At 43.2% G+C, this 27,763-nt stretch overlaps 1 protein-coding gene and 1 long non-coding RNA gene across 4 annotated transcripts in view; one reads left to right on the forward strand and one right to left on the reverse strand.

The window, feature by feature from the left end:
* LOC138758049 (uncharacterized) overlaps positions 1-27,763 on the reverse strand; it is a 174,584-nt gene that overhangs the window by 130,139 nt on the left and 16,682 nt on the right. The window lies entirely within an intron of this gene.
* Positions 1-27,763, forward strand: part of ednraa (endothelin receptor type Aa) — an 85,339-nt gene that overhangs the window by 48,463 nt on the left and 9,113 nt on the right. Inside the window, exon 4 of the mRNA XM_069926394.1 lies at positions 22,236-22,388. Coding sequence (XP_069782495.1) covers positions 22,236-22,388 — 153 coding nt within the window. The remainder of the gene's footprint in view (positions 1-22,235; positions 22,389-27,763) is intronic.

Genomic DNA, 27,763 nt, shown 5'->3' on the forward strand with positions numbered 1-27,763 from the left:
CTGAGAATTCCTTCATTTTTTTTCCCCAATGTACCTTGCCTTCCTTCTTGAAACTTCTGATCTTTGATTTCCTGTTTCTCCTTAGATGACATGTTATAAAAAGTTTGTTAGATTATGCTGCTGTGAATTTTATGTTTTTCTACATTTTTTGAGAAGTTAGCTTGTTGTTGTCAATCGTGGGATGACCTGTTACTCCTATGGAAGCTTTCAATGGTTGAATGGCTCGGTGTAAGGATGACCTTTTGGGACAGGTGAATTAATCAAAGTTGAGTTATTTTCCCTTCCATGTTTATCAGATAAAGGTAGATTGACCTGGAGCTCTCCTTGCTGGGTCCAGTTTCAGGCTTCCACTCACCAAGATCAAAAGACCTCCTTGATGCAGGGAAATTTAAGAAACTGTGGCACTCTGAGGAGCTGAAGTAAATCACTGCTGCCCCCCTGAGGGTCACTAACAACTGTTTTTATTTAAATTTAGCACGCGCCTTTAAGGGCAGCATGAGCTCAGTCACCTGGTGCATTGTGACGTCATAATCGCTGCCCAGGACGTGCGCTGGAAGGGATGTGGAGTCAAGAAGAAACCCTTGACGACGCCATCTCCTAATGCTGCCCCACCACATGGCGATACAAGCAGGGCTAGTTCGCCATTAGGCTGTGTGCCACCACACAACCTCCCTCCCCAGAACTGGCTATGCGTCCTGTCGCTTGGGCGGCCGGCCCTGTCATTTGGGCATGGCTGTCTGGACCAGTTGAGATAGATCTAGGTGGGCAGTTTTCAAGCAGTGCGCAGTAAACAATTCCTCCATGTTCCCCACGTCCAAAGGAAAAGTTCCACCTGACCGCCAGAGAACCTTGTACGACCCCTCATAAGGCCGTTACAGCAGTGCTCTCTGTGGTCCCCTACTGACAAAGACGAATTGTGCCATATCGAGTTCTTTGGCCGATGAGACGGTTGGGTGCTGTGGTGTGATGGGGGTGATGGGGTCAGGTTGCCCAGGCATTTACGGAGGTCGGCGAGCCACTCACCTTCACTGTGTGTGGCCTCTACTTGCGGGCCGAAAAATTCCCCTGGCAGGGAGAGTGGTGCACCTCAGACCATTTCAGCTGATGAGGTTTGCAGGTCCTCCTTGGGCATCATTCTGATTCCGAGGAGGACCCAGGCCAACGTCCACCCAGTCAGGGCCGGAAAGTCTGGCCATCAGGACAGACTTTAAGTGCCGATGGAACCTCTCTAACCACCCGTCAGACTGCGGGTGGTAGGCCGTGGTGTGGTGCATAGGGAAACCATAGGGCGAAGGTAAATTGAGAGCCCCTATCACTCATAATATGTGCTGGCTCGCCAAAATGAGCGATTCATTGGCCGACTAGGGCTCTAGCGCACATCTCTGCCGATGCTTCACGGACCGGGATGGCTTCCGGCCACCTGGTAGTTCTGTCCACTATGGTGAATAGGTACCACGACTCCCTGTACACCGACAAGGGGCCCACGACATCTACGTGGATATGTTGGAACCTTCACGGTGCCGGGTCTAAATGTTGGACAGGGGCCTGCATGTGCCTGTGGACTTTGGAGGTCTGGTATTGGACGCAGTTGTGGGCTAGTGCTGTGACCTCCTGCTTGAGGCCGTGTCAGACGAATCGCTGAGCCACCATGCGGACGGTAGTCTTTACTGAGGGTGGGTGAGATCGTGGATGGAACTGACGACCCTAGCCCTCCAGTCCTGTGGAACTACCGGGCGCGGTGAGCCAGTGGAGGAATCGCAGAGCAGCGGCTGGGCGGAATCGGGGTAGATATCCTCAAGCTGGAGCCCTGATACTACGGTGTGGAGAGCCTGGGTTTCGGCATCGCGCTGTTGGGCCTGTGTGAGCTGTGCATAGTCGAGACCAGGAGCTAGCATGCTGATGGCTGGGTGGGAGAGCGCGTCAGTGACTACGTTATCCTTACCCGCTCTATGCCGGATGTCAGTTGTGAATTCTGAGACGTAGGACAGGTGGCGCTATTGCCTGGTTGACCACGGGTCCTTGGCCATTGATAGTGCTTGGGTGAGGGGCTTATGGTCAGCAAAGACGGTAAAAGTCCTGCCCTCTAGGAAATATCAAAAATGGCGGATGGCCAGGTACAGTGCCAGGAGCTCCCGGCCGAATGCACCGTATTTGAGTTCAGGAGGCTGCAACTGCCTGCTGAAAAAGACTAGCAGGTGCCACTGTCTGTCCAGCCACTCCTTGAGCACCCCTCCAACTGCCATGGCGGAAGCATCGACTGATAGAGCTGTGTGTGCTTCCGGGCACGGGTGCATTAACAACATTGCCTCAGCGAGGGCCTCCTTTGTCGCTGCGAGTGCCTCATCTGCCTCCCCCAACTAGGCCAAGGTCTTTTCCTTCGTCACTATCAGCGCAAACAGAGGGCGCATGATGCGGGTGACGTTGGGGATGAATCGATGGTAAAAGTTCACCATCCCCACAAATTCCTGTAGCCGTTTGAGGGAGGAGGGCTTGGGGAATTGTTGGACAGCTGCCACCTTCTCTGGTGCCGGAGCTGCCCTAGATGCTGTGATGGTGTGCCCCAGGAACTGCAAAGTTTGTTTCCCAAACTGGCATTTGGCTGAATTCTGCCAGCCTGGCAAACAGGGTACAGAGGTAGGCCTTGTGCTCTTTGCAAGTAGGGCTAGCTACATGGATTTTGACTAGGTAGATATAGACAAAGTCCAAATCCCTACCCACTGCATCCAAGAGGCACTGGAATTTCTGGGCGGCGTTCTTCAGGCCGAACATCATGTGGAGAAACTTGAACAGTCCGAAGGGCGTTATAATGGTGGTCTTTCCAATGTCATTGGGGTGGACTGGGATCTGGTGGTATCCATGCACCACATTGACCTTTGAAAACAACTGCACGACGTGGAGGTTGGCTGCGAAGTCTTGAATATGGGGGACTGGGTACCTGTCTGGAGTCGTGGCGTGGTTCAGATGTCTGTAGTCTCCGCAGGGCCTCCAACCTCCTGATAACTTCAGGACCATGTTTAGCGGTGCCGAGCAAGCGCTGTCAATTGCTGAATGATGCCCAACTCCTGGAGTCTGGAGAATTCGTCCTTGGCTTGCTTCAGTTTCTCCGGCGGCAGCTGTCCAGCCCTGGTGTGGATCGGGGGGCCTTGTGTGGAGACATGATGGAATACTCCATGTCGGGGGAGGCGATGTTGAAGCAAGGCTCCAGGATGGCAGGGAACTCACTGAGGATCCCAGCGAATTCGTCTTTAGCGGCAGCGACTGTGGCAATCTCCGACCTGGCGTCATCTGTCGTACCCAGGTGCACCGAGCGGAAAGTGTGGGCATTGTGCAACCTCCTGCTCCTCACGTCCACCAGCAGGCCGTAAGCCCTTAGGTAGTCATCCCCCGACAATGGCATGCTCACCGAGACCAGGACGAATCTCCAAGTGAACGTCTCTTCCCCGATCTGTATCTGTGCCCTACGAGTGCCAAACGTTTTGATTGTAGAGCCATTGGCAGCTCACAGGGTTGGACTGGGGTTTGAGTCCATGTTTCCAGCGCTGTGGGGGGAAGGACGTTCAGCTCAGCCTCTGTCTTAGATGTAGAGGAGGCTGTTCACGTGGCCAACCATCGCAGCCATCAATGGCGGTTGGCCTGGCGGTTTCCCTGGTAATCGCAGGGCTGGCACCACTTGTGGGCTTTAGCCCTCCAGCGCTGATGGTAGAAGCACCACAATGACTGGGTTTATTTGGGCTTACCCTTGGGGAAATATTGCTGATGACGAGGCGCCAGCTTGGAGATCTGGCTGAGTGCTGCCTCGTTCTCCTGCTTAGCTCGCCAGAGGGCATCCGCCCGGGTTGCTGCCTTGCGGGGGTCGTAGAAGTCCTCTTCAGAGAGATGGAGCCGAATGTCCTCTGGCATCTGTCCTAGAAAGATCTGTCTAAAGAGGAAGCACGACTCATGATCCTCATGATCCTCTGCCAGGGCCAGCATCTCATCCATGAGGGCTGAGGGGCTGCAGTCCCCCATCCCGTCTAGATGTAAGAGTCTGGACGCATGCTGCTGGGGTGAGAGGCCAAACTTCCCCAGGAGCAAATTCTTGAGGCTGTGTACTTTTCAGTCCCTGGTGGCCAATGGAGGATATCGTCCACCCTCGCCATAATGTCCAGATTGAGGGTGCCCACGACATGGTAAAATTTGGCGGTATCAGCTGTGATGTTGCAGAGGTGGAATTGTGCCTCCGCTTGGCCGAACCACGTCCTTGGGCGATGTGCCAGAAAGGAGGAAGTTTGAGGGCTACCGCATTAACCTCTGCCGTGTCCATCGTTGGTTGGGTCCAGAAGGTCATCTAGGCCCGTAGGGGTCACAAATGTGGTGCTCTGAGGAACTGAAGTAAATCACTGCCGCCACACCGATGGTCGTTAATGACTGTTTTTATTCAAATTCAGCGCACCCCTTCAAGGGCAGCATGAGCTCAGTTACCTGATGATTGTGACATCATAATCGCTGCTCGGGGTGCGCGCTGGAAGGAATGCTGGAGTCAAGAAGAAACCCCTGATGATGCCACCTCCTAATGGCTGCCCCGCCACGTGGCGATACAAGAGGGGCTGGTTCACCATTAGGCTGTGTGCCACCACAAAAAACAGTTAAGCTTTAGATTTAAAGTGGAAAGAAAAATAATTAAATGGGGACATGTGAAACCTTTCTGTATATTTTAGCATGGGGATAATAGTTCTAAAAATCCAATCCTAATGCGGCAAATTTTATAGTGATTAAGTTTGATGTATGTAGTATGTGACAAATCTGATGCACTTAGTGGAGAGAGGGAAACAAAAAATATTTTAAAATAAGGTAAAATTTTAAAGAATGTTTTGCTAATATGCAATAACAGAAGAATGGATCAGAGTGTAGAAAACGAAAAAAAAAATCTACATTACTAAAGAATTTAATTTATTTATATTTTTTGGGTTGAATAGATTTCCAAAACCATGGGAAAACACCAAAATATTTTTCATTGCCTTTCCATAGAATCAAAGAATGTTACAGCACAGAAAACAGGCCATTTAACCTGTGCTGACCAATAAAACTAGCTAGTCCCACTGTCCTGCTCTCATTCTATAACCCTCCTGACCACTCCTATCCATGTATTTATCCAATTTATTTTTAAAACTCAAGATTGAATCTGCATTCACTACATCAGATGGCAGCTCATTCCAGACTCCTACCACTCTCTGTGAAAAACTTTCCTCTAATATTCCCCTTATCTTTGGCTTGGCTTCGCGGACGAAGATTTATGGAGGGGGTAAAAAGTCCACGTCAGCTGCAGGCTCGTTTGTGGCTGACAAGTCCGATGCGGGACAGGCAGACACGATTGCAGCGGTTGCAAGGGAAAATTTGTTGGTTGGGGTTGGGTGTTGGGTTTTTCCTCCTTTGCCTTTTGTCAGTGAGGTGGGCTCTGCGGTCTTCTTCAAAGGAGGTTGCTGCCCGCCAAACTGTGAGGCGCCAAGATGCACGATTTGAGGCGTTATCAGCCCACTGGCGGTGGTCAATGTGGCAGGCACCAAGAGATTTCTTTAGGCAGTCCTTGTACCTTTTCTTTGGTGCACCTCTGTCACGGTGGCCAGTGGAGAGCTCGCCATATAACACGATCTTGGGAAGGCGATGGTCCTCCATTCTGGAGACATGACCCATCCAGCGCAGCTGGATCTTCAGCAGCGTGGACTCGATTCTGTCGACCTCTGCCATCTCGAGTACTTTGACGTTCCCCTTATACTTCTCTCCTTTCAACCTAAAGCTATGACTTCTCGTATTTATCTCCCCCAATCTAAGAGGAAACATCTTACTCACATCTACTCTGTATATACCCCTCATAATCTTATAAACCTCTATCAAGTCTCACCTCATTCTTTTTCATTCCAAGGACTGTAGTTCTAACCTGCTTAATCTTTCCCGGTAACTCAACTCCTGAAGACGCAGCCACATCTTAGTAAATTTTCTCTGCACTCTTTCAATCTTATTGATATCTTTCCTGCTGCTGGTTGACCAGAACTGCACACAATATTCTAAGTATGGCCTCACCAATGACTTGAATATCTTCAACATAACATCCCAACTTCTATACTCAATACTTTGATTTGTAAAGGCTAAGATGACAAAAGCTTTATTTACAACCCTGTCCACATGCGACACCACGTTCAGGGAACAACGTATATGTATTCCCATATTTTTTTGCTCCTCCGCACTCCTCAATGGCCTACCATTTACAGAGTACTGTAGTGAACTGGGATTCACTAGAAGTGTGCTGTACTAATGTCTAGTCCCGCCTCCCGGCTCCTCCCCCTGGGGCCGGTATATAACCCTGGTTTCCCACCTAAACCCAGAACCCCTCTGAAGCCTGTTCATGAACACTACATGTGTTGTAAGCTAATAAAAGCGTTCGTTCTCCCTCCAGTCGAGTGTGAGCTTTTTATCTACATGTTATGTCCTACCCTGATTTTCTCTTCCAAAGTGCAACAACTCACACTTATCTGCATTAAATTCCATGAGTCATTTACTTGCCCAATTTTCCAGCTGGAAGCTTTGAAAATCTTCCTCACAGTCCATTGCACCTCCTATCTTTGTGTCATCTTGCTGATCCAATTCACCACGTAATCATCTAGGTCATTTCTATAGATGACCTACTTAGTTGAATGTGGATCCAGCAAAGATAGTTTCCTTGACAAAATCCAGGAAGAGACTTGACGTCAGAAGAGGTAACCTTTGACAATCACTATCCAAATTGGAGCCTGACATCAAAAAAAAACTTTCACAGGAACATCAAGTTCAAGGATCTCTCTAAAATGTTCATTTTAACTGAATTATTTCCTAAAGTTCTTTTTATGAAGTTTTCACATCCTTGAGGTTATGTTTAAGGTTCCCTAATGGTTCACTGTGTACGAACAATTGCATTGTAAGAATCTTTATTTTTTTTAAGTATGTATGTTCATGTTTTTTTCTCTCCTACATGTTCAACAAAAATGATTTCCTATTTATCTGTTCTGAAATCACAAGCCACAATTGTCACGTTGGAGTAAAAGCCTTGACTCACATAACAGAACAGGCTCGATGCGCCTAGTGATGACCTGCTTCTGTTCCTTTGTCTTGTGATCTTGTGATAAATGTTTTTTTATGCAGTCGGTAGGAGAGAAGTACGGAAGAAACCAACTAAACTTGATTGCTTCACAGGGAAGGGGGCCCTAAACTTTGAGCAGAGACCTAGGGGGACCATAACCAAAAATATGGTTGAGAATGGCTGCACTAAACAATTGCAGAATGCTAAAAGACACTTTAAAAACTCGTTCAAGAGCACACACCAAAGTAAATAGTGATTATTTTTCATTGATGAATAATTGGTAACAAGAAATTGGAATAAGCAGCATAAAAGGAGTCAGACAATTTTTCACATAAAAGTCAATTAAAATGTAAAGCCATGGATACAACTGATGCAATTGAAAACCAAATTTCCCACAAGTATTGCACAAAAATGACTATTTCCATGTCATTTTGTATTGTTGGCAAAATTCAAGTCGACTTGGAATATTGTACATAGTCTGCATATATACACTTTTGAATAGCTGCATGACATCTGTACTTCTCAAGCAGTACAGATGGGAATATGATGCTTATATTTACTCCCCCTTACCTTCTCAGCAGTGCAGAGAAACTTGGATAACTTTGTCCTGTTGTTAGGCCCTCTTAGAGCTGAATGATCTCACTCCAGAGCAATCCAGGAGACAACTCGTCCCTAAGGAATTCGGCAACGCTGACACTTGCACTAAATTTTTTGTTCCAATCCATGTCCATGCCCCTTCTCCCTATCAATGGGTGCCAGTATCTCTAATCTCCCTTCCAGAAAGAGTGTCAGTGTCTTTAATGCTCCTTCTGGGAATTGTTGATATTCTAACATTCCCTTCAAGAAAGAATGTTATTGTCCCAAAGTCTCTGCCAGTGTTTCCAATCTCTCTTCCAGGAAGAATGTCCTTGTGTCTGATTACTTCACCCAGTGCTGGTAAGTTCATGTTTTCTGGCCCCTTTTCCCCTTAAGCCCCAACTCTCAATCAGTAGTATGATCATATCTGTTGTCTCCTTCCCTTCTGGCCTTGGAGAAGAGAAAAACTCAAACTTTTGAACATATAAATGCACAATTTCCAACCAGTTTACATTATGATGCACTGAGCTATTGACCAAAACAATCATTTATCTATTTCATCTGTGTCTTCCCAGCAGAAGTAGGCACAATGGCTATAATGAAGGCAAGTATCCCAGCAGCTAAAAAGGTGGATTGCTTCAAAATCCAGAGTAAAAGAGTAAGGAAATGACATCAGCATGGCTTGTTACAATCTGGAAATAATGATGCTTTCCTCTGTTCTAAAATGGTTAATGATTATTTGAGCATAAAACTTATGAATAACTGCATGACTTTATAACTTATAACTAGCTATTATTACATCTTCTGGTCTAAACTATAGGTCATAGATATAGGACATAGTGGGACACATTTTCAAATGTATTATCAATAGATATAAAAACAATTTTAACAGATTTATAGAACTTTCAACCATCCTAATAGAGATTAGACAGTGCAGTGCAAGGGACAAAGAAAAGGAAGAAATTCTTAAATATGTTAAGAACTTCTTTGACCAGTCTGTTGGGGAAACAAGATTGGTTAAGCTGAAGCAAATGTCAATGTGGGAACTTATATCTTATATTTACTCTTCCTTCCCAAATACTAGCCCCTATTTAAAAGACTGGTGTTTTTGTTTATAGGTCTGTGAAAAATTAAAATATCTTCTTTGTGCTGTGAATCCTTTTGGTTCTCTGCTTCTGATCTGAATAATTAAAATATGTTTTTACCTCACCAAGTCATAATGACTCATGCATTGGGTTTAGGAGGCATATTGTCATGAAAATTAGTTTTATTTGACATGAGATCTTGGTGTTGTCCTCTCTGTTTTTGATTAGGTTCTATAAGCAAATATTGAGTTGGGTTCCGTGACAAATATTGTACTTAAACAAAACTTTCATCACGTAATATTGCAGAAAAATTTGCTTCTCAGTAGCGTTATATTTTTTAAAAATGAATTACAATTATTTTAGTAATTAAAGAACTGATTACAAATTAACGGTGTTATAATAGCCCTTTAAAACAGAAATACAATAGTGTTATTTTTACTGATCTAAAGCAAAATCATTTGCTTCCAGAATCTTTTCTCATATAATTTAAAAATTCTGGTGTTCATTTCCTTTTGTGGGCTTGTTCCTGATTCTGTGATCATCCACAGTCCAATTAAGTGCAGATCCATTCTCAACTACTAAAATCGGCACTTGTTTAATTAAATGCTTTTACTTTGGTTTGTCCCATGCGCATTCAGAATGGATGCTAAAGTTCCCACATTGACATTTGCTTCAGCTTAACCAATCTTGTTTCCCCAACAGACTGGTCAAAGAAGTTCTTAACATATTTAAGAATTTCTTCCTTTTCTTTGTCCCTTGCACTGCACTGTCTAATCTCTATTAGGATGGTTGAAAGTTCTATAAATCTGTTAAAATTGTTTTTATATCTATTGATAATACATTTGAAAATGTGTCCCACTATGTCCTATATCTATGACCTCTAGTTTAGACCAGAAGATGTAATAATAGCTAGTTATTTTTTTAGTCTAATCAGATATATTTTATTCTTGAACCTTCCTATATATCCACCTATTCCCACACTGTAATCAATTCTGCCAAACTCCACCCATCTGCTTTCTTTCTCTCTAGGTCTTTCTTCACGATCAAAGATTCCTTTATTGTCATTTAATAGTGCAGAATAAATAATATTACATTAAATTGCTTTCTGCCTGCCTGCCTGCAGGCAAAGAGTCACCATTAATGCAGCACAGCATCCCTTACAGTAAGAGAAGCAAAAGAGAGTCCCTTCAGTGTCCATGAATTCCCCTCCAGCCTCTTAGACCTCTGTTCGATCCATCAGCAACATGAGCTCCAGATTCAAACCTCTGATACATTCTTTTTAAAAAATTTTTAATTTCTCACACTGTCAACCATATCAACCAAAATATGTACAAATGTTTCTCATTAAATATACGCAGTGGCATTTTCCCCCTTCCCTCCCTCCCCCTTTCCCACCCCCCTCCAAAACCAATAAATATTCAACATATACAATACAATAAAACCATAAAACAATGTCTTCACACAAGGGAAAAACAAACAAAATTGTGTCATCCACTTTTACACACTAAATCTAATTGTTTTGTCTTCGTATCATTTTAGGGGATGGAGGCAAGCTCTCTCTGTTTTGTTCCAAATTCCCAAATTTGTTCAAACAATGTAACTTTATTTTTTAAATTATGTTATTTTTTCCAATGGAATACATTTATTCATTTCCATGTACCATTGCAGTATTCTCAGGCTCTCTTCCATTTTCCAAGTTGACATTATACATTTTTTTTGCTACTGCTAAGGCTATCATAATGAATCTTTTTTGCGCTTTATCCAATTTGAGGCCTAATTCTTTACTTCTTATGTTACTTAAAGAAAGATCTCTGGATTTTTTGGTATGTTGATTTTTTGTGATTTTATTTAATATCTGATTTAGTTCTTCCCAAAACATATACACTTGCATGTATAGTTGTTCCCATCTCATTTTTACAGCAAAAACATCTATCTGATATTGTTGGATCTCACTCTTCTAATTTTTGAGGAGTGATATATAACCTGTGTAACCATTTATACTATATCATGCATACCCTTGTGTTTATTGTATTCTTCATAGTTCCAGAACATAACTTTTCCCATGTTTCATTCTTTATCTTTATATTTAAGTCCTTTTCCCACTTTTGTTTGGGTTTATAGCTTATTTCATCATTTTCCTTACCTTGCAGCTTAATGTACATATTTGTTATAAATCCTTTAATTATCATTGTATCTGTAATTACATATTCAAAGCTGCTTCCTTCTGGTAATCGCAATCTGTTTCCCAATTTATCCTTTAAATAAGCTTTCAGTTGATGGTATGCAAACATTGTACCGTGAGTTATTCCATATTTGTCCTTCAACTGTTCAAATGTTAATAAATTATTTCCCAAAAAACAATTTTCTATTCTCTTGATTCCTTTTCTCTCCCATTCTCTAAAGGAAAGGTTATCTATTGAAAATAAATTAGTGGATTTTGCGTCAGTAACAATTTTGGTATTAGGTAATTCATTTTTTTCCTTTCTACGTGTATCGTCTTTCATATATTAAGTAAATGATGCAATACTGGTGAGCTATTATATTTCAACAGCTTTTCATCCCACTTATAAAGTATATGTTCCAGTACATTTTCTCCTACTTTATCTAGTTCTGTCTTAGTCCAGTCTGCTTTTTCTCTTGTCTGGTAAAAATTTGATAAATACTTTAATTGTGCGGCTCTATAATAATTCCTGAAGTTTGGTAACTGCAAACCGCCTTGATTATACCTCTCTGTTAATTTATCTAGCACTACCCTCGGTTTCCACCCTTTCCACAAGAATTTCCTTATTATTCTCTTTAGTTCAACAAAGAATTTCTCTGTTAAGGGAATTGGTAATGTTTAAATTAAGTATTGTATCCTTGGGAACACATTCATTTTAATGCAGTTCACCCTCCCTATCAACGTTAGTGGTATTTCTTTCCAATGTTCTAAGTCTTCCTGTAATTTATTTTTTAATGGCTAATAATTTAGTTTGTACAAGTGGCTTAAGTTACGGTCTAACCTGATACCTAGTTATCAGATTGCTTGTGTTTGCCATTTAAATGGTGATTCTTTTTTAAGTTCTGTATAATTCGCATTACTCATTGGCATCACTTCACTTTTATTCCCTGCCTAGTTGATCTACTTAATTTGAGTCGGTTCGATACATATCCATTTACTACTACCTTTGCCAAAGGTCCATTATATAATGCTTTAATCCAGTTAATATATTTTTCTGGCAGATTGAACTTCTGTAATACTTTAAATAAGTAGTTCCACTCTACCCTGTCAAAGGCTTTTTCTGCATCTAAGGCAACTGCCACCATTGGTTTTTTACTTCCTTGAGCTGCATGAATTAAATTATATAAGTTTACAGACATTGTCTGCTATTCGTCTTTTCTTGACAAATCCAGTTTGATCTTGTTTTACTATTTTTGGTACACAGTCAGCCAATCTTTTTGTTATTATCTTATAATGTGAGTTAAGTAGGGATATTGGTCTATACGATGCTGGTGTTAATGGATCCTTCCCCATCTTTGGTATTACTGTAATTATTGTTGTCTTACATGAATCTGGCAAGTTTTGTGTTTCTTCTACCTGATTCATTACTTTCAGGAGAGGAGGAATTAATAACTCTTTAAATGTTTTATAAAATTCTATTGGAAATCCATCCTTTCCTGGTGTTTTATTGTTTGGCAGCTTTTTTAATATATCCTGTACTTCCTCTATTTCAAATGGTTTTATCAGTTTGTTTTGTTCTTCTTTTTGCAATTTCGCCAGTTCAATTTTAGCTAAAATCTCTGCTATTTTATCATCTTTCCACTCATTCTCAGTTTGGTATAATTGTTCATAAAATTCCTTAAAGTTTTCATTAATCTCTGTTGGGTTATCTGTGATTTGTTTGTCCTTTTTCCTTGATGCCAATACAGTTCTTATAGCTTGTTCTGTTTTAAGTTGCCAGGCCAATATTTTATGTGTTTTTTTTTCCCAATTCATAATACTTTTGCCTTGTTTTCATTCCTGCAATCTTCAAAAAAATATCTTGCATAAATTTTTGATCCTCATCGTTAGGTGCATATGTATTGAGCAAATTCCAAAATTCTGAGTATATCTGACACTTTATCATTACATACCTCCCTGCTGGATCTGTTATTTCCTCCTCTATCTGGATTGGTACATTTTTGTTATCTAGCTTTTGAATTATATGATGCTGCCACTACATGTCCTACCCAGTCTCTCTTCAATTTGTTATGTTCCATTTCGATTAGATGCATTTCCTGCACAACTACTATATCTATTTTTTTCTTTTTTCAGTAAATTTAGTAGCCTCTTTCTTTTAATTTGGTTATGTATTCCATTAATGTTTATAGTTATATAGTTCAATGTGGCCATCTTATATCTTGTTTACATCTCTTTTCTGCCTCCTTATCACCTCCATCCCCTTTTTTCCCATTTTTGTCTTTTAAGTTTCCCTTTTTAAACTCAATGTATGACAACACATTTAAAACATAAAATACTCTGACAATCCCCACATCCAATAACACCTTAACCCCAAATAAACCTCCCCTCTCTGAGTTGCCCCTTATCCCTTACCCGGCAACCACAACTCCCCTTTCTCTTTGGTTTGCGATCTTGCTCGCAAGCGTCAACTGATTTTGCAGTGATGGTTATTCTCTCCCCCCAGCTCCTCCAGAAAACACTTTTATTTATACACATAACAAAGCTCTCTCTTTTCCCCCCCTCCTTCCTTCCCTTCCCTTCTCTTTTCCATCTTTAGTTCTTTATATGTACATTATTTTTATTTTATATTATTACATCTTTATATATACTTTATTGCCAGTCTTCTTTCTTGTTAGATCTCTTCATCTCTTCTTTTATCCTGCAAATGCTCTGCGAATTCTTGTTCTTTCTCCAGATCCGAGAACAGCCTGTTTTGTTCCCAGGTATAAATACTTTAAGTACGGCTGGATGTCTTAACATGAATTTATAACCTTTTTTCCATAAAATCGTTTTCGCCGTATTAAATTCCTTCCCCTTCTTTAAGAGTTCAAAACTTATGTCCGGGTAAAAAAATATTTTTTGTCCCTTCTATTCCAATGGCTTATTATCTTCTCCAACTTTATTCCTTGCCCACTCCAGTATATTTTCACTTGTCGTATATCTTAAAAATTTTACTAAGATGGATCTCGGTTTTTGATATGACTGCAGTTTCGGAGCTAGTGCTCTGTGTGCCCTTTCTATTTCCATTTCTTCATGCAATTCTGTCATTCCCAAAACCTTCAGGATCCATTCTTTTATAAATTCCTTCATGTCTGCGCCTTCTTCATCCTCTTTCAGGCCCACTATTTTTATGTTGTTTCGCCTACTATAGTTTTCCAACATATCAATTTTCTGAGATAACAACTTTTGTGTCTCTTTCATTTTTTTGTCACTTTCTTCCAATTTGTCTCTTAAATCATTTACTTCCAATTCTACAGCAGTTTCCCATTCCTCCACATTTTCTACTCTTTTCCCTATTTCTGTCATGACCAGTTCTAAACTTTGCATTTTATCTTCTGCTCTTTTCATTTTTCCTTTAATTGCACTAAATTCTAATGATAACCATTCTTTTAATGCTCTCATTTGTTCTTCAAAAAAGGCTTGATCTATATTCTGTCCATCTCTTTTACCTTCTTTTTCCCTGTGAAGATCTTGGTCTTCTTCTTCTTCTTCTGTGTCTGTACCTGTGTTTGTGTCTTCTTCTTCTCCTCTTCTTTGTATCTGTGTCTCTTCTGCTTTTTCTGACGAATTACTTCTATGTTTTTGTCAGGCCTCCTCTTGCTGGGCCCCTTGCTGTTGGGCCTCCGGTTGCAGTCCGTCTGTCCGTCAGGCCTCCTGCTGTTGATCATCTTGTCGTCGGTCACCCTGCTGCCATTCTCCCTCTTCTGGCTCCTCAATATTTTCCTCGCCGTTATTTTGTTCCTCCAGCTGAGCGCCCTGATGCCGGACATCCCTCAGCTGGTCGCGTTGTAGCTGCCCACTCTTCGGCTGAGCCCCCCTCCCTCCAGTGTTCACTTTATCCTTTGATTGCGTACTGTTGTTTGGCTCCGAGAGCCATTTTTGCAGTCCACCGGTCGGGAGGTCGCGACTTCGCAGGGCACTCACCAACCTTGGAGATTGGCTGCTGTTCACCACAGTAGATCCCTGCTCCTGCGGGTAGGTAAGGCCTTCTTCTCTCTCCTCCAGTGATTTTCCTTCTTTTTTTTCCGTTGTTCTTACTTTCTCTTTTTTGGGTGGCATCTTCTGGTTCTTCTCAGTAACTTTATCTTCTATTTCTTGAGTTTTATATTTGTTGAGCTCTGTCTTTTCCAAACTTTATTTTCTTTTCTCTGGAGAGGGCTGGTTCAAACCAACCGGCTACTACTCCATCTCGTGACTCCTGAAACCTCTGATACATTCTGAAGCCTTCAGTGCACGAGGCCCTTCGGAAGCCCTTCTTGTCCTCAGCACCCTCTCAATTCCTGGCTCCGATACCTGGTTCCCATGAGCCAATCTCTAGCAGGTGCAGCCTGTGTGGGTCCCTCAGTCTCTCAGCCCCTTCCTGGTTCACTACTGCGGTCTCTTTCCGTATAGGGTTGTTTACTCTGCTTCTCCCTCTCAACAGGGGATGATCTTCCCAATTCTCAATGCTGCCCCCCTTTGAGGTCAGTGTCTGTTATCAGCATGACATCATCATCATCATATCTGGCTCTCCATTCTTGCATCTCACCAGTCTTAACTATTGTACTTTGGTGTTTATTCGCATGAACTGTAAACATTGGTAGCAACATAAAAAATTGAAGTGGAAGAAGACAATTTGACCCCTCATGCCTGCTCCACCATTCCACAGAGTAATGGTTGCTCTTCAAGCTTAGCTCTACTTTTCTGCAATAGCTGCAAATCATTTGATTCCATTAATATCTAATACCTATCTGGAACATATTGAGCTCGTAATCTCCCATAGCCCCATTGTGATTAAAAGTCCAAAGATTCACTGTCTTGTAGTGTAGGTGAAGAAGTTGCTTCTCATCTTGAATAACTGATTTAATGTTGAGACTGTGATGCTAGTTGTAGGCATCCAGAGTGGGGAAACCTCATTCCTGCATTAACACTGTTAGTACTTCATATGATTCATTGAGATTACCTTTCATTCTTCCAAGCTCAGGAGAGTTGTAGTAACACTGTATGTAATTGAATGTATAGAATTGATATTTGCTTTACAAGCCAGCAGAGGTGTTTTAAAAGCTTATCTTGTTTCACTGTTTTGATCTTTGGTCAATGCCATTTTTGCTAATATCTAGAAGGGCTGTGCTTGCAGATATGTTCACTCAAACAGCTTAAAGAAAATTAATTTTATAAATGTCAAAAACTCATCCTCTCCCTTTGCTTTGTATACTCAAACAAAATAAGAATATCGACTCAATTTGCTTAATATTTTCTCTTGGGACAAACCATCCATTCTTGGAATTAACCTAATGAAATTTTTGTTGAGTGTCTATCATACTTAACTTATTATTTATTGTATGTTGGAAGCCCAGTCCTGTACATAGTTTTCCAGGGGTGGTCTCACAAAAGCTCTAGAATCTAGATCTCCTCTAATTTGCTCTTAATCTGCCCATGTAATACTATACCCTTGCAACCGCTGCAACCATGCCTGCCTGTCCCGCATCGGACTTGTCAGTCACCATCGAGCCTGCAGCAGACGTGGACATACCCCTCCATAAATCTTCGTCCGCGACGCCAAGCCAAAGAATACTATACTATTTCTTGTGTAAATACTTTGTCCTTATTCAAATGAGCACATTGTATCTTTTTATTCCACTGCCTGATTTCCAACTTTTTCAGAAATTACTTTGTCCCTTCTACAACAAGACCAATTTTCTCCACAAGGTCTCGGCACCAGCTCTGTTGAAATTAAACCTGTGTGGTTTATTCAAAGCCCCATCCTCACTAGAAGAGATTCCATTGTTTCACCACTGAATGGGATAGGAGAAGCCAGAGAGTGGAGGTGGATGATTGCTTCTCAGACTGGAGTCCTGTGGCTAGTGGTGTGCCTCAGGGATCGGTGCTGGGACCATTGTGGTTTGTCTATGATCTATGATCTGGATGATAATGTGATAAATTGGATCAGCAAGTTTGCATATGACACTAAGAGTGGAGGTGGTGTGGACAGTGAAGAAGGATTTTCAAAGCTTGCAGAGGGATCTGGACCAGCTGGAAAAATAGGCTGAAAAATGGCAGATGGAGTTTAATGCAGACAAATGTGAGGTGTTGGATTTTGGAAGGACAAACCAAGAAAGGAGATATATGGTAAATGGTAGGGCACTGAGGAGTGCGGTAGAACAGAAAGATCTGGGAATACAGATACATAATTCCCTGGAAGTGGTGTCCCAAATGGATAGGGTTATAAGGAGAACTTTTGGCACATTGCATTTATAAATCAAAGTATTGGGATGTCATGTTAAAATTTTACAAGACATTGGAAAGGGTGAATTTGGAGTATTGTGTGCAGTTTTTTCACGTAACTACGGGAAAGATATGAACAAGATAGAAAGAGTGCAGAGAAGATTTACTGGGATGTTGCCGGGTCTTCAGGAACTGAGTTACAGGGAAAGGTTAAACAGATTAGGACTTTACTCCCTGGAGCATTGAAGAATGAGGGGAGATTTGATAGAAGTATTTAAAATTATGAGGGAGGTAGAATGATAGGCATTTTCTGATAAGGGTAGGTGAGATACAAACCAGAGGACATGGATTAAGAGTGAAAGGGGAAAGTTTAAAGTGGAACATGAGTGGGGGGGGGGGGGAACTTCTTCACACTGAGAGTGGTGGGGGTGTGGAATGAGCTTCCTGACAAAGTGGTAAAAGCAGGCTCAATTATAACATTTAAGAGGAATTTGGACAGGTATATGGATGGGAAATGTATGGAGGGATATGGACTGGGTGCAGGTCAGTAGGATTAGGCAAAAAAAAATTGGTTTGGCACAGACTAGAAGACCAAAGAGGCCTGTTTCTGTGCTGTAATGTTCTATGGTTCACTGCATCCATTCATCTTTTCTCTATTACTGCTGCATGGTGCCAGAGATTATTACCTTTTCAAAATCCTCCTTAGCTCTGTAAATGCTGCCCACCTAATTCATTGACTATTGGACTTCCCTGATTTCTTTACCACCCCCACCCACAACCTCCAACCATAATGCTGCAAAGTTGCTCTATGCCTTCCTTTACTCCAGCATGTGGGAAGTAACATATCACACTGGAATCACATTTGTTTGTTTCAGGAGCCTTGCCTTTCGGTGTGGGTGATCATGTCTCTCCATCCATCATGGTCTCCAACCCTTAGAATTGTAGTTGTTGCCTCCCATTTCTTTTAAAATTATTCTTATTGAGTTTTATCAGAAGAATAATCAAAAAAGCAGTAACTCAAATGCAATGAAATCTTCCTCCCCTGTTTCTAACCATGATGTTAATCCATCTATCATTTTCATTCTGTCTGCTTCTTTTTCCTTCCACCTCTCTAGGTGTAACCAAATGTTCTAATGTGTGCCTTTGTATGATGTGTCCAAAGAGTTTTGATTGCTGTTTTCTGATTCTTTTGTTTTTGTTCTTTGTAGAAGTTCTTTATTTGTTATCCTGAGAAACCACATCGTTGCTGCATTGATTCTTTTTTCCATTGAATTTGTGAAGGTCCATGACTCACAGCCATACATCAATGTGGGAAGAATGTAGCAGCTGAGAGTTCTAAGATGGATCAATTGCTATTTTCTTGTTCATTCGGATGTTTCTCATTTCTATAAATGTTGTTCTTACCATTGCAATTCTTGCTTTTATGTCCATTTCGCATTTGTCATCAGATTTTACTCATGATCCAAGGTACTTGTAGTTGTGAACTTGCTTCAGGATTTAATTTCCCAATACGATCCTACAATTTAGAATGTCAGGTTTCTTTGATATTACCATTACTTCACTTTTCATTTTGTTTACAGTTAGGCCAAGTCTTTTTGTTGATGGTAGATGCTAATTTATGTAAATTTACTTCACTGTTTGCTATCAGCACTGTATCATTGTTGATACTGTGTCCTCTTATACTTATTCCAGGTAGATCTTGTAAGGTTCTCATGATGTTTTCGCAGTACAGGGAGATCAAGGGATCATATTTACAACCACAGAAATGCTCATCTGTTCTCTGAGATTCTTGCATTCTAGACCTCGCAACCGGGGGAAACATCCCTTCTGCCCTCCTCTACAGCTGTGGTGCGGTAGCTCTGGCTCTGGACACTTCAGAGCAGTCTTTGCCCCTTCCTCCATTTAGAGCTGAATGCCAAGTCAAGAGTGAGATCTGATCCAGACAGGATCTCCTGCTCCACCTGCTTATCTTTTATGTCTTTCTGCGTTCTCTGCCTGCAGATGCTCAAAGTGTCCGAAAAGTGTTTTCAATGTAGCCCTCAGTGACCCCAGCTGTAGCTCCATCTCAGAAAACTAGAGCCTGTGCTCTTCCAGCTGACAACACTGAATGAATGAGACAACACACATTGAACAAAGCTGAGGCTGCCTTGCCATGGCTCTATTTATCAAACTAATAAAGTCAGTTAAGTTTCCTATTCATACAATATTTTGTTGTTTTCATTAGTCTATATCACATATCTACCTTTCACTCTGAGGGATGTATTTTTCTTTAAAATTATTCTATTGATTTTTATCATACAACTATACATTATAAGTCCATATAAATTAAATATAATATACTTTTGGATTGGTATTGTATCATTATAGAAATAATAATACATGGATACATATTCCAATCTAAACATATAGTGATTAATGAAAAAGGAAAGGAAAAAGGAAAAGAAAAGGTTGATTATAAAGATCTAACCCCATCCACCAATCAAGGATGAAATTGGTATTCAAGCAGACTAGAAATTGAGCAACGGCCTCCGGGAACCCATTTACTGCATCCCCGCACCTTGATCATTCCAATTATGAAAGTAAGCTATCAATGGAGCCCAAGTCATATCAAAAGAGATTATGTCTGATTTTTTCCAAACTTAGAAAGGACATAATATCCAGTAACCATTATCTATGGGTGGGTGGAAAGTTCTGTTTCCATTTCAGCAATATTCCTCTTCTAGCCAGTAATGTAGCAAATGCTAAGACCTGTTTTTGGGTAGATGTTAAATATACGTTTACATCACTGGAGAAACCAAGCATTGCAATCAACACGCAAGGTTCTAGATCAATCCCAAAAATGGCCAAAAATGTCTTGAAAATAGCTGTCCAATATTCTGCTAAATCGGGACAAAACAAAAACATATGTATTAAAGAAGGTTCAACTCTTTTACATTTGTCACACAATTAGTTGATATTTGGGTAGATTTGCGCAAGCTTAACTTTAGAAAAATGTTCTCTATGAACTACTTTAAATTGAATCAAACTGTGCCTAGTGCATAGAGATGAGCCATGGATAAGGGCCAAAATTGAAATCCAGTCTTCTTCTGAAAGAGACATATTAAGATCATTCTCCCATTCAGTTTTGATCTTAATTAAAGAGGCTGTTTTTAAATTCAGTATTTTATAATACAAGGCAGATATTATACACTATGTACAAATAGTAATTCAAAAAGTTCATCTATGAAATTCAGATCCAGTAAATATGGAAATACTGAAAGTTTAGAATGAATAAAATGTCTAAATTGATAATATCTAAAAAAAAATTGTGTTTAAATTTCACCATCAATTGTAAAGATGCAAAATTTTTTTTTTAAAGTCACAGTAACTCACACTGGACAAAATCATTGAAGCTGCCTGAAGCCTACATGAAGGTGGCATCTACACAAATATTCCTTTTTTACCTACTACACAGCTGCAGATTCCTGCACATTTATGCCAAATTGTGTTATAGAAGCTCTCATGTTAGTAAGTTATTAAAGTTGCAGTCTATTAAAGGTCACACCGTATGGCTTGCAAAATCTTGGTGGTCAGAGTAAGGTTTTTGGGTATTATCTGGGAAGAATAAAGGTCAGGGAGAGATGTTGGTCAGAAATTTGTCCCAGGGCAAATGGAGGCATGAGCACTGATGGTGGACCAGTGGGCAAAGGTGAGGATGGGGAGATATTAGAGCAGGATTTAAAAATCGGAGAGAGAATTTTAAAGTAGTCCCAATCGAGAACCAAAAATGGACAGAGTGAGCACCCAGAAAGGTAGAACAACTTAAAAAGGGAAACAAGAGATTTGGATGAAGTTAGGTTTGAAGGGAGGTTTGGAAGATAGAGGTCAACCAGGAGAGAGGATTGGAAATGGTCCAGAGACAACAAAGTCTGAGATGAGAGTGTTAACAGTTGATGATCTGAGGCAAAGTGGAGGTGAACAATGTGACAGAGTGGAAGTACAAAGTCATGTGGAGCATATGGGTATGAAGTCAGAAGATCAGCTATTGGTCTGATTGTGCTAAGGTTGTGAATATTCTGATATAATCTTAAACAGATGTAAAATGTGAAAGTCTGTAATGACGTAAAAACACAATTCTGGAGAAATTCAGTTCATCACCCAGAGTACTTTATGTAGCAAAGATAAAGATAGATAACCAATGTTTCGGGCTTGAGCCCTTCATCAAGGTATAAACAAAATGTAGGCAGTGCCAGAACAAAATGGTGGGGTGGGAAGGGGGAGAAGTATAATCCCAAAGGTAGGAGGTAATATGTCAATAAGGGAGGGAGTGTAAACAAGGGGAAGGGGATGTCTCTCTGAGTGGTGAGGGAAAGGGATGGAGAGCTGGACGAAACGAGACAAAGTGCAGGTGAAAGGGTGGAATTGGTGACTAGATGAAGGGGACTGATGATATTGTCTTTGCTCATTCCAATGCTTAGTTGGAAGGAATCTGCAGAAAGAATTAAAAATTGAGTCATGGGGAGGGGAGATTCTGCCTTGCCGGAGGCATCAATTAGGAAATTAGCCATTGCTATTTCCAACTTTTGACATGTCTTTAACAGTACTTCCCTGGTTTTCAATATGAAAACAAAATAGTACATCTGAAAATACTACTTCTGTGAATAAGAAAGAATGGAAGAACATCCACCTCATTGAGAAGGAAAAGACTGCAGGCAACATATGGTCAGGGGACCCACAATGTCCTCATGTGCTGAAGGCTTCCTGATTGTATGAGATGTTTGGATCTGGAGCTCGGGTTGCCAATGGATTGAACAGGAGACTGTGGGGCTGCAGAGACTGCAGTAGATGAATCCATAGATGCTCAGTAGTGACTCTGAAGGGACTCTGTTTTGCCTCCCTTTCTTATTCTAAAGAGCACCGGGCGACACTAATAACGACTCTTTGTCTGCCTTACAGCAGGCAGAAGGCAATTTTGTGTAAAATTAAATGTTCTGTACTACTACATGACAGTAAAGGAACCTTGGACTAAAATAAACAGTTAATTTTATTTGTTCTATTCCTTCTGTTTCCATCTGACAAGATATCTTTTGTTTTATTGTAGTTCTACATCCGTGTGAAGGACTGGTGGATGTTCGTGTTTTATTTTTGCATGCCACTAGCCTGCACTGCTTTATTCTACACTCTAATGACCTGTGAGATGCTGAACAAGAGGAACAAGAGCTTGAGGATTGCTTTGAGTGAACATTTGAAACGGGTAAAATCTTTTAACCATCTGTTAACAAATTAAAAGTATTGTGCCATCTAAACTGATCTATATTCCTAGTTTGATTGCATTTAGATTTCCTAAATTGTCCCTGGTAGGTTTCATCCATAATCTGTATGCTTTTCAAACTCCTTCCAGTTACTTTATATATAAATGTATAACAGAGCTTCTAATAATGTAATTTACATTGTTAATATTCCAAAAATAAATCAAATGGGCAGTATGCCAAATCTAGAGAGACTAGGCTTAAAGAGAGGGAGCCAGATGTGGATCTATTTGATTTTTTAAAAATATATTAGCAATTCTCCACTCATACAGTAGATTTCAGCTGTGCAATGTTTCTGCATTATTACTTTAATGTATATTTGTTGGACACCAAGAAATATCACATCCAATATTGGGTCAGTAGAGAAGGAGCACATTCTCCCTGAAGATGACATTTGTACTTCAAAGTATTCTAAGTTTGGATGTACAAAACTGTAGTTTTATTTTCAGAAAATCAAAAAAAAACTACAGATGGTAGAAACCCTCAAGCAGCATTTGTGAAAGGAGTAACATAGTTAACATTTCAAAAGTAAAACATGAAAGTCTGTAGACACTGGTTGGAGTTATGAAACCATACATATAGCAAGCCAAGTAGTTACAATTAAAACAGTGGTTTTCAAACATTTGCTTTCCACCCACATACCATCTTAAGCAATCCCTTACTAATCACGGAGCATAGGGAATACTTAAAGTGGTATGTGAGTGGAAAGAAAAAGGTTGAGAACCACTGCCCTAAAGGATAAGTCGGAAGTGAAGAAGGCGAATGCAGTGTTGGCATTCATTTTTAGAGGAGTAGCATTCAAGAGCAGGGATGTAATGTTGGGAGTCTATAGGGCAGTGGTGAGACCTCACTTAGAGCACTGTGTACAGTTTTGGGGCACCTTATTTGAGAGAAGTCATGCTGGTGTTGGAGAGGGTTCAAAGAAGATTTACTAGAATGATACCAGGAATGAAAGGGTTCGCATATGCGGAATGTTTGTCAGCTCTTGGACTGTACTTGTTGGTGTACAGAAGGATGAGGGCAACCCTCTTAGAGACATTTTTAATGCTGATAGGCCTGGAAAGAATGGATGTGGGAAGGATGTTTCCCATGGTAGCAGATTCTAGAACAAGAGGGCATAATTTCAGGATAAAAAAGATGTCATTTTAAAACAGAGAGGCAGGAAAAATTCTTTAGTCAGAAGGCTGTGAGTCTGTGAAGCATGTTGCCACAGGTGGCTGTGGAAGCGAGGTTGTCAGGTGTAATTAAGGCAGTGATTGACATATATTTGATAGGGCATCAAGGGTTATGGGGAGAAAGCCGGGGAGAAAGGTTGAATGGGAGGATGATTCAGCTCATGATTAGAATGGCGGAGGAGATTTGATGGGCTCCTATATGGTGATATGGTCAGGGTAGGAGTAGTGTGGTGTGCAGTTAGCCAGGATCAGACACACACAAGGTAAAGACTGTACAACAGGCTTTAATCCACAAAGACTTCCACAGAGCCAGGCTGGCTGTAGCTGCAGTAACTCTGAGTGAGGCGTCGGGAGGCCGGAGCAGGCTTATATCCTGGAGGGTGATTGACACCTGACTGGGTGGGGCTTGATCCATCCAGGCCAACTGATTGACAGCTGGCCATGTGTTGTCCTGTCCCCTTACGCTCCTGCAGGTACAGAGGTTGCCCCTGCAGTAGGCTGGCGATACACTCCTGCAGGTACAGATATTGCCCCCTGCAGTAGGCAGGTGGTGTACCACCACATTCACCCCCTTCTTTAAAATTGTCCCGGGGGGTCAGTAAAAAGGAATCGTACCCACTATACAACATACAATATTTACAGATTGAGATGATCCGGCGGCCTCTGGGGTCTCTGTGACCGTCGTAGGACTGGCTCTTGGTCACTGGTCAGAGGGGAAGTGTGGGGGCTGGCGGCAGTGGTCTGTGTGACTGGTGTGATGCCGCGCAGAGGGGTGGCCGAGGGGGCCAAGGTCGACGTATGAGAGTTGTATTGAATGGGTGGGGAGCATGTTCATCTCCCAGGACTGAAGAGGGCCCCTGGTGGTAAAGGAGGTCTTGCGCACCCCATAGCTGCCTGGTGACGGGGATGTATGTCCAGTCGGTGTCATCCTGGGCTGAAGGATACTGTGGGGTGGTGGGTGCTCCTGCTGGTGCTAGGTCTCTGGTTGAGACGGTGTCCTCCCTGCCACTGTTGAACCTAACGTAGGCGTAGTTGTGGTTCGCATGTAGGAGGAAGACCTGCTCGACCAGAGCTTCGGCCTTGTGTGTCCGTACATGCTTACGCAGTAGCACCGGTCCTGGGGACATTAGCCAGGCGCAGGAGGGACATTCAAGTTGCCGACTTCCTGGGGAATGAGAACAGACGTTCATGAGGGGTCTCGTTGGTAGCCGTACACCGCAGGTATGGCATGGAGCACCTCGGGCAGGGCGTCCTGCCAGTACTCGATGACCCATAATTTCGCTTTGAAAGCCAGGAGGACTGCCTGTTTTTGCATTCCACTTGCCCATTGCCTCTCGGGTTATAACTCGTCGTGCAACTGGTCGAGATGCCCCTCACTGTCAGGTACTGGCGCAGCTCATCACTCATGAAACTAGACCCCCGGTTGCTGTGGATGAAGGCGGGGTAGCCAAATATGGTGAAGATCTGCCCCAGGGCCCTGATGACAGTGGCTGTGGAGGTGTCCGGACAAGGCATAATGAAAGGGAAGCATGAGTACTCGTCCACTACTGTGAGGAAGTAGGCGCTTTGGTTCGTGGAAGGCAGGGGCCCTTTCCATGCTGAGATGCTCGAAGGACCGAGTGGTCTTTACAACATGGGCCTCGGGAGGGTGGAAGAAACGGGGTTTACACTCTGCGCAGTCCCGGTAGGCCTCGGTCGTGTCCCTAATGTCCCTGATGATATATGGCCAGTTCCGGGACTTAATTAAGTTATTCAACCTGGTGACACCCGGATGGCAGAGGGACTCATGCAATGCCTGCAGCCTGTCATTGTGCATTGATGCACAGGTCCGAGAGAGGGCATCGGGGGGGTCATTAAACTTCCCGGGGTGGTACTGGATGTCTTAGCTGTAGGTTGCCAGCTCAATTCTCCAGCGTAAGATCTTGTCATTCTTGATCTTGCTCTTGTGGGTAGTGTTAAACATGAACGCCACGGCCCTCTGGTCCATGAGGAGGGTGAATCTCCTGCCGGTCAGGTAGTGACACCAGTGGTGGACCGCTTCCACAATCGCCTGGGCCTCCTTTTCAATGGCGGAATGCCCCTAGCTCAGAGCCGTGGAGGGACCTAGAGAAAAAAGCAACGGGGTGCCCCTCCTTGCTTGAGGGTAGCGGCGAGGACTACCTCAGAGGTATCGCTCTCCACCTGGAAGGGGGTGTCCTCATCCATGGCATGCATCGTGGCATCCGCGATGTCCTGCCTGATGCGGATGAAGGCTGCCTGTGCCTTGGGTGGGAGGGGGAAAGTTGTAGCTTGGGCAGGTGGGCAGACCTTGTCCAAGAAGTGAGGGATCCACTGCGAGTAATAGGAGAATAGGCCAAGGAACCTGCGGAGGGCCTTTAGTGTGGGAGGAAGAGGTAGCTTCATTAATGGGCGCATGCTTTCTGGATCTGGGCCGACGACCCCATGGGCTACGATGTACCCCAGGATGATGAGGCGGGCGGTGCTAAACACATACTTTCCTTGTTATAAGTGAGGTTCAGCTCCCCAGCCGTCTGGAGGAATTTTTCCAGGTTCACATCGTGGTCCTGCTGGTCACAGCTGCAGATAGTGACATTATCCAGATATGGGAATGTCGCCTTTAGCTTGTGCCGGTCTACCATGTGATCCATCTCTCGCTGGAAGACGGAGACCCCATTTGTTACCCCAAAGGGAACTCGGCGGAACTGGTATAGGCGCCCGTCTCCCTTGAAGGTGGTGTCGGATTTGTCCTTCGGGTGGATGGGGATTTGGTGATACGCCGACTTCGGGTCAATCGTGGAGAAAACCCTGTAGCGAGCTATCTCATTGACCAAGTTGGCGATCCTCGGCAGGGGCTAGGCGTCCTGTTGGGTGTACTGGTTAATGGTCTGGCTGTAATCCACAACCATCCTTGGCTTACTTCCACTTTTGACCACCAGGACATGGGCTCTCCAATGGCTGTTACTGAGCTCCATGACACCTTCCGCCAGGAGTCGCCGCACCTCCGCCCTGAAGTCTCTGTCTGCGGCGCAATAGTGCCTACTTTTGGCGGCGATCGGCTTGCAGCCTAGTGTAAGATGTGGGAAGAGTACCAGTGGGGTGATGCTTTGTGTGGAGAGGCCGCAGGTTGGCCGGGGCTGGTAGGTTGGCGTACTGTATAACGTGAGAGGAGGTTGGGGCCCCCTGAAGGCAAGGGTGACACTCTACAGGTGTCACTGGAAATTGAGGCCCAGGAGGACTGGGGCGCAGAGTTTGGTCATGACCAGGAGCTTGAACCCTATGTATGACTCCCCTCCCACAGTTATTTCAGCCGGGCAGCGCCCAAGGGAACCAACAGTCTTATCCTTGGCGGCGAGGGTAATCAAGCAGGTGGTGGGGTGGACTTTTAATCTCAGGGAGTGGGCCATGCTTGGGTGAATGAAGCTCTCGGTGCTGCCACTGTCAAACAGGCACTTTGTTACCTGCCCATTGACTTGCACATCCATCATAGAGCGCTCGAGGTTGTGAGGGATGTCCCTGGTCAGCCTAGTGGCAGCCAGGACCGGCTCCAGGTTGGAGTCATTACTCTCTGGTTGTGCGCGGCGATTTATGGTGTCCGGAGGCGTGGGAAGCATCAGTAGGGTGGCCTGGTCATCGCCCATGTTGACCACATCGCCGTCGGTCGTGGGGTGCAGTGTGCAGCAGTCGATGGTATCCGGAGGTCGGCCTGGTCATCGTCCATATTGAACACGTCATTCTCATCGTCGTTGGGGGCCCTCTGTGTTGGCCGCTGCCTGGCCCAAGATGGGGGCGGCATGTGGGGACCCGCTCTGTGGCTGGCTTCCTTCCCCAGCCATGTTCATTGCGCCAGGGGAAGTAACATCATCACGGCAGGCAGCAGTGACGTCATTATGTCAGCCAGAAGTGATGTCACACCGTGAGCTGGAAGTGACGTCGCTATAGTTCTCGACATGCGATGCTGGCGAGGGTGGGGGCTGATCCAGGTCTTTAGGGCACATGCTGAGATTGTCACTGGCGGAGCCAGATGCTGCACCATCGGAGTCAATGGTGCCGCCCAGCACACGCACATGGAGGGGTCCACGGGGGAGGTCATAGAGGGCCGCTGAGCTGCTGGCTGGTTTTGAGAGGCACACTTTAGCAAAGTGGTC

Source organism: Narcine bancroftii, chromosome 3 (assembly GCF_036971445.1).
Source record: "Narcine bancroftii isolate sNarBan1 chromosome 3, sNarBan1.hap1, whole genome shotgun sequence".
Lineage (NCBI taxonomy): Eukaryota > Metazoa > Chordata > Chondrichthyes > Torpediniformes > Narcinidae > Narcine > Narcine bancroftii.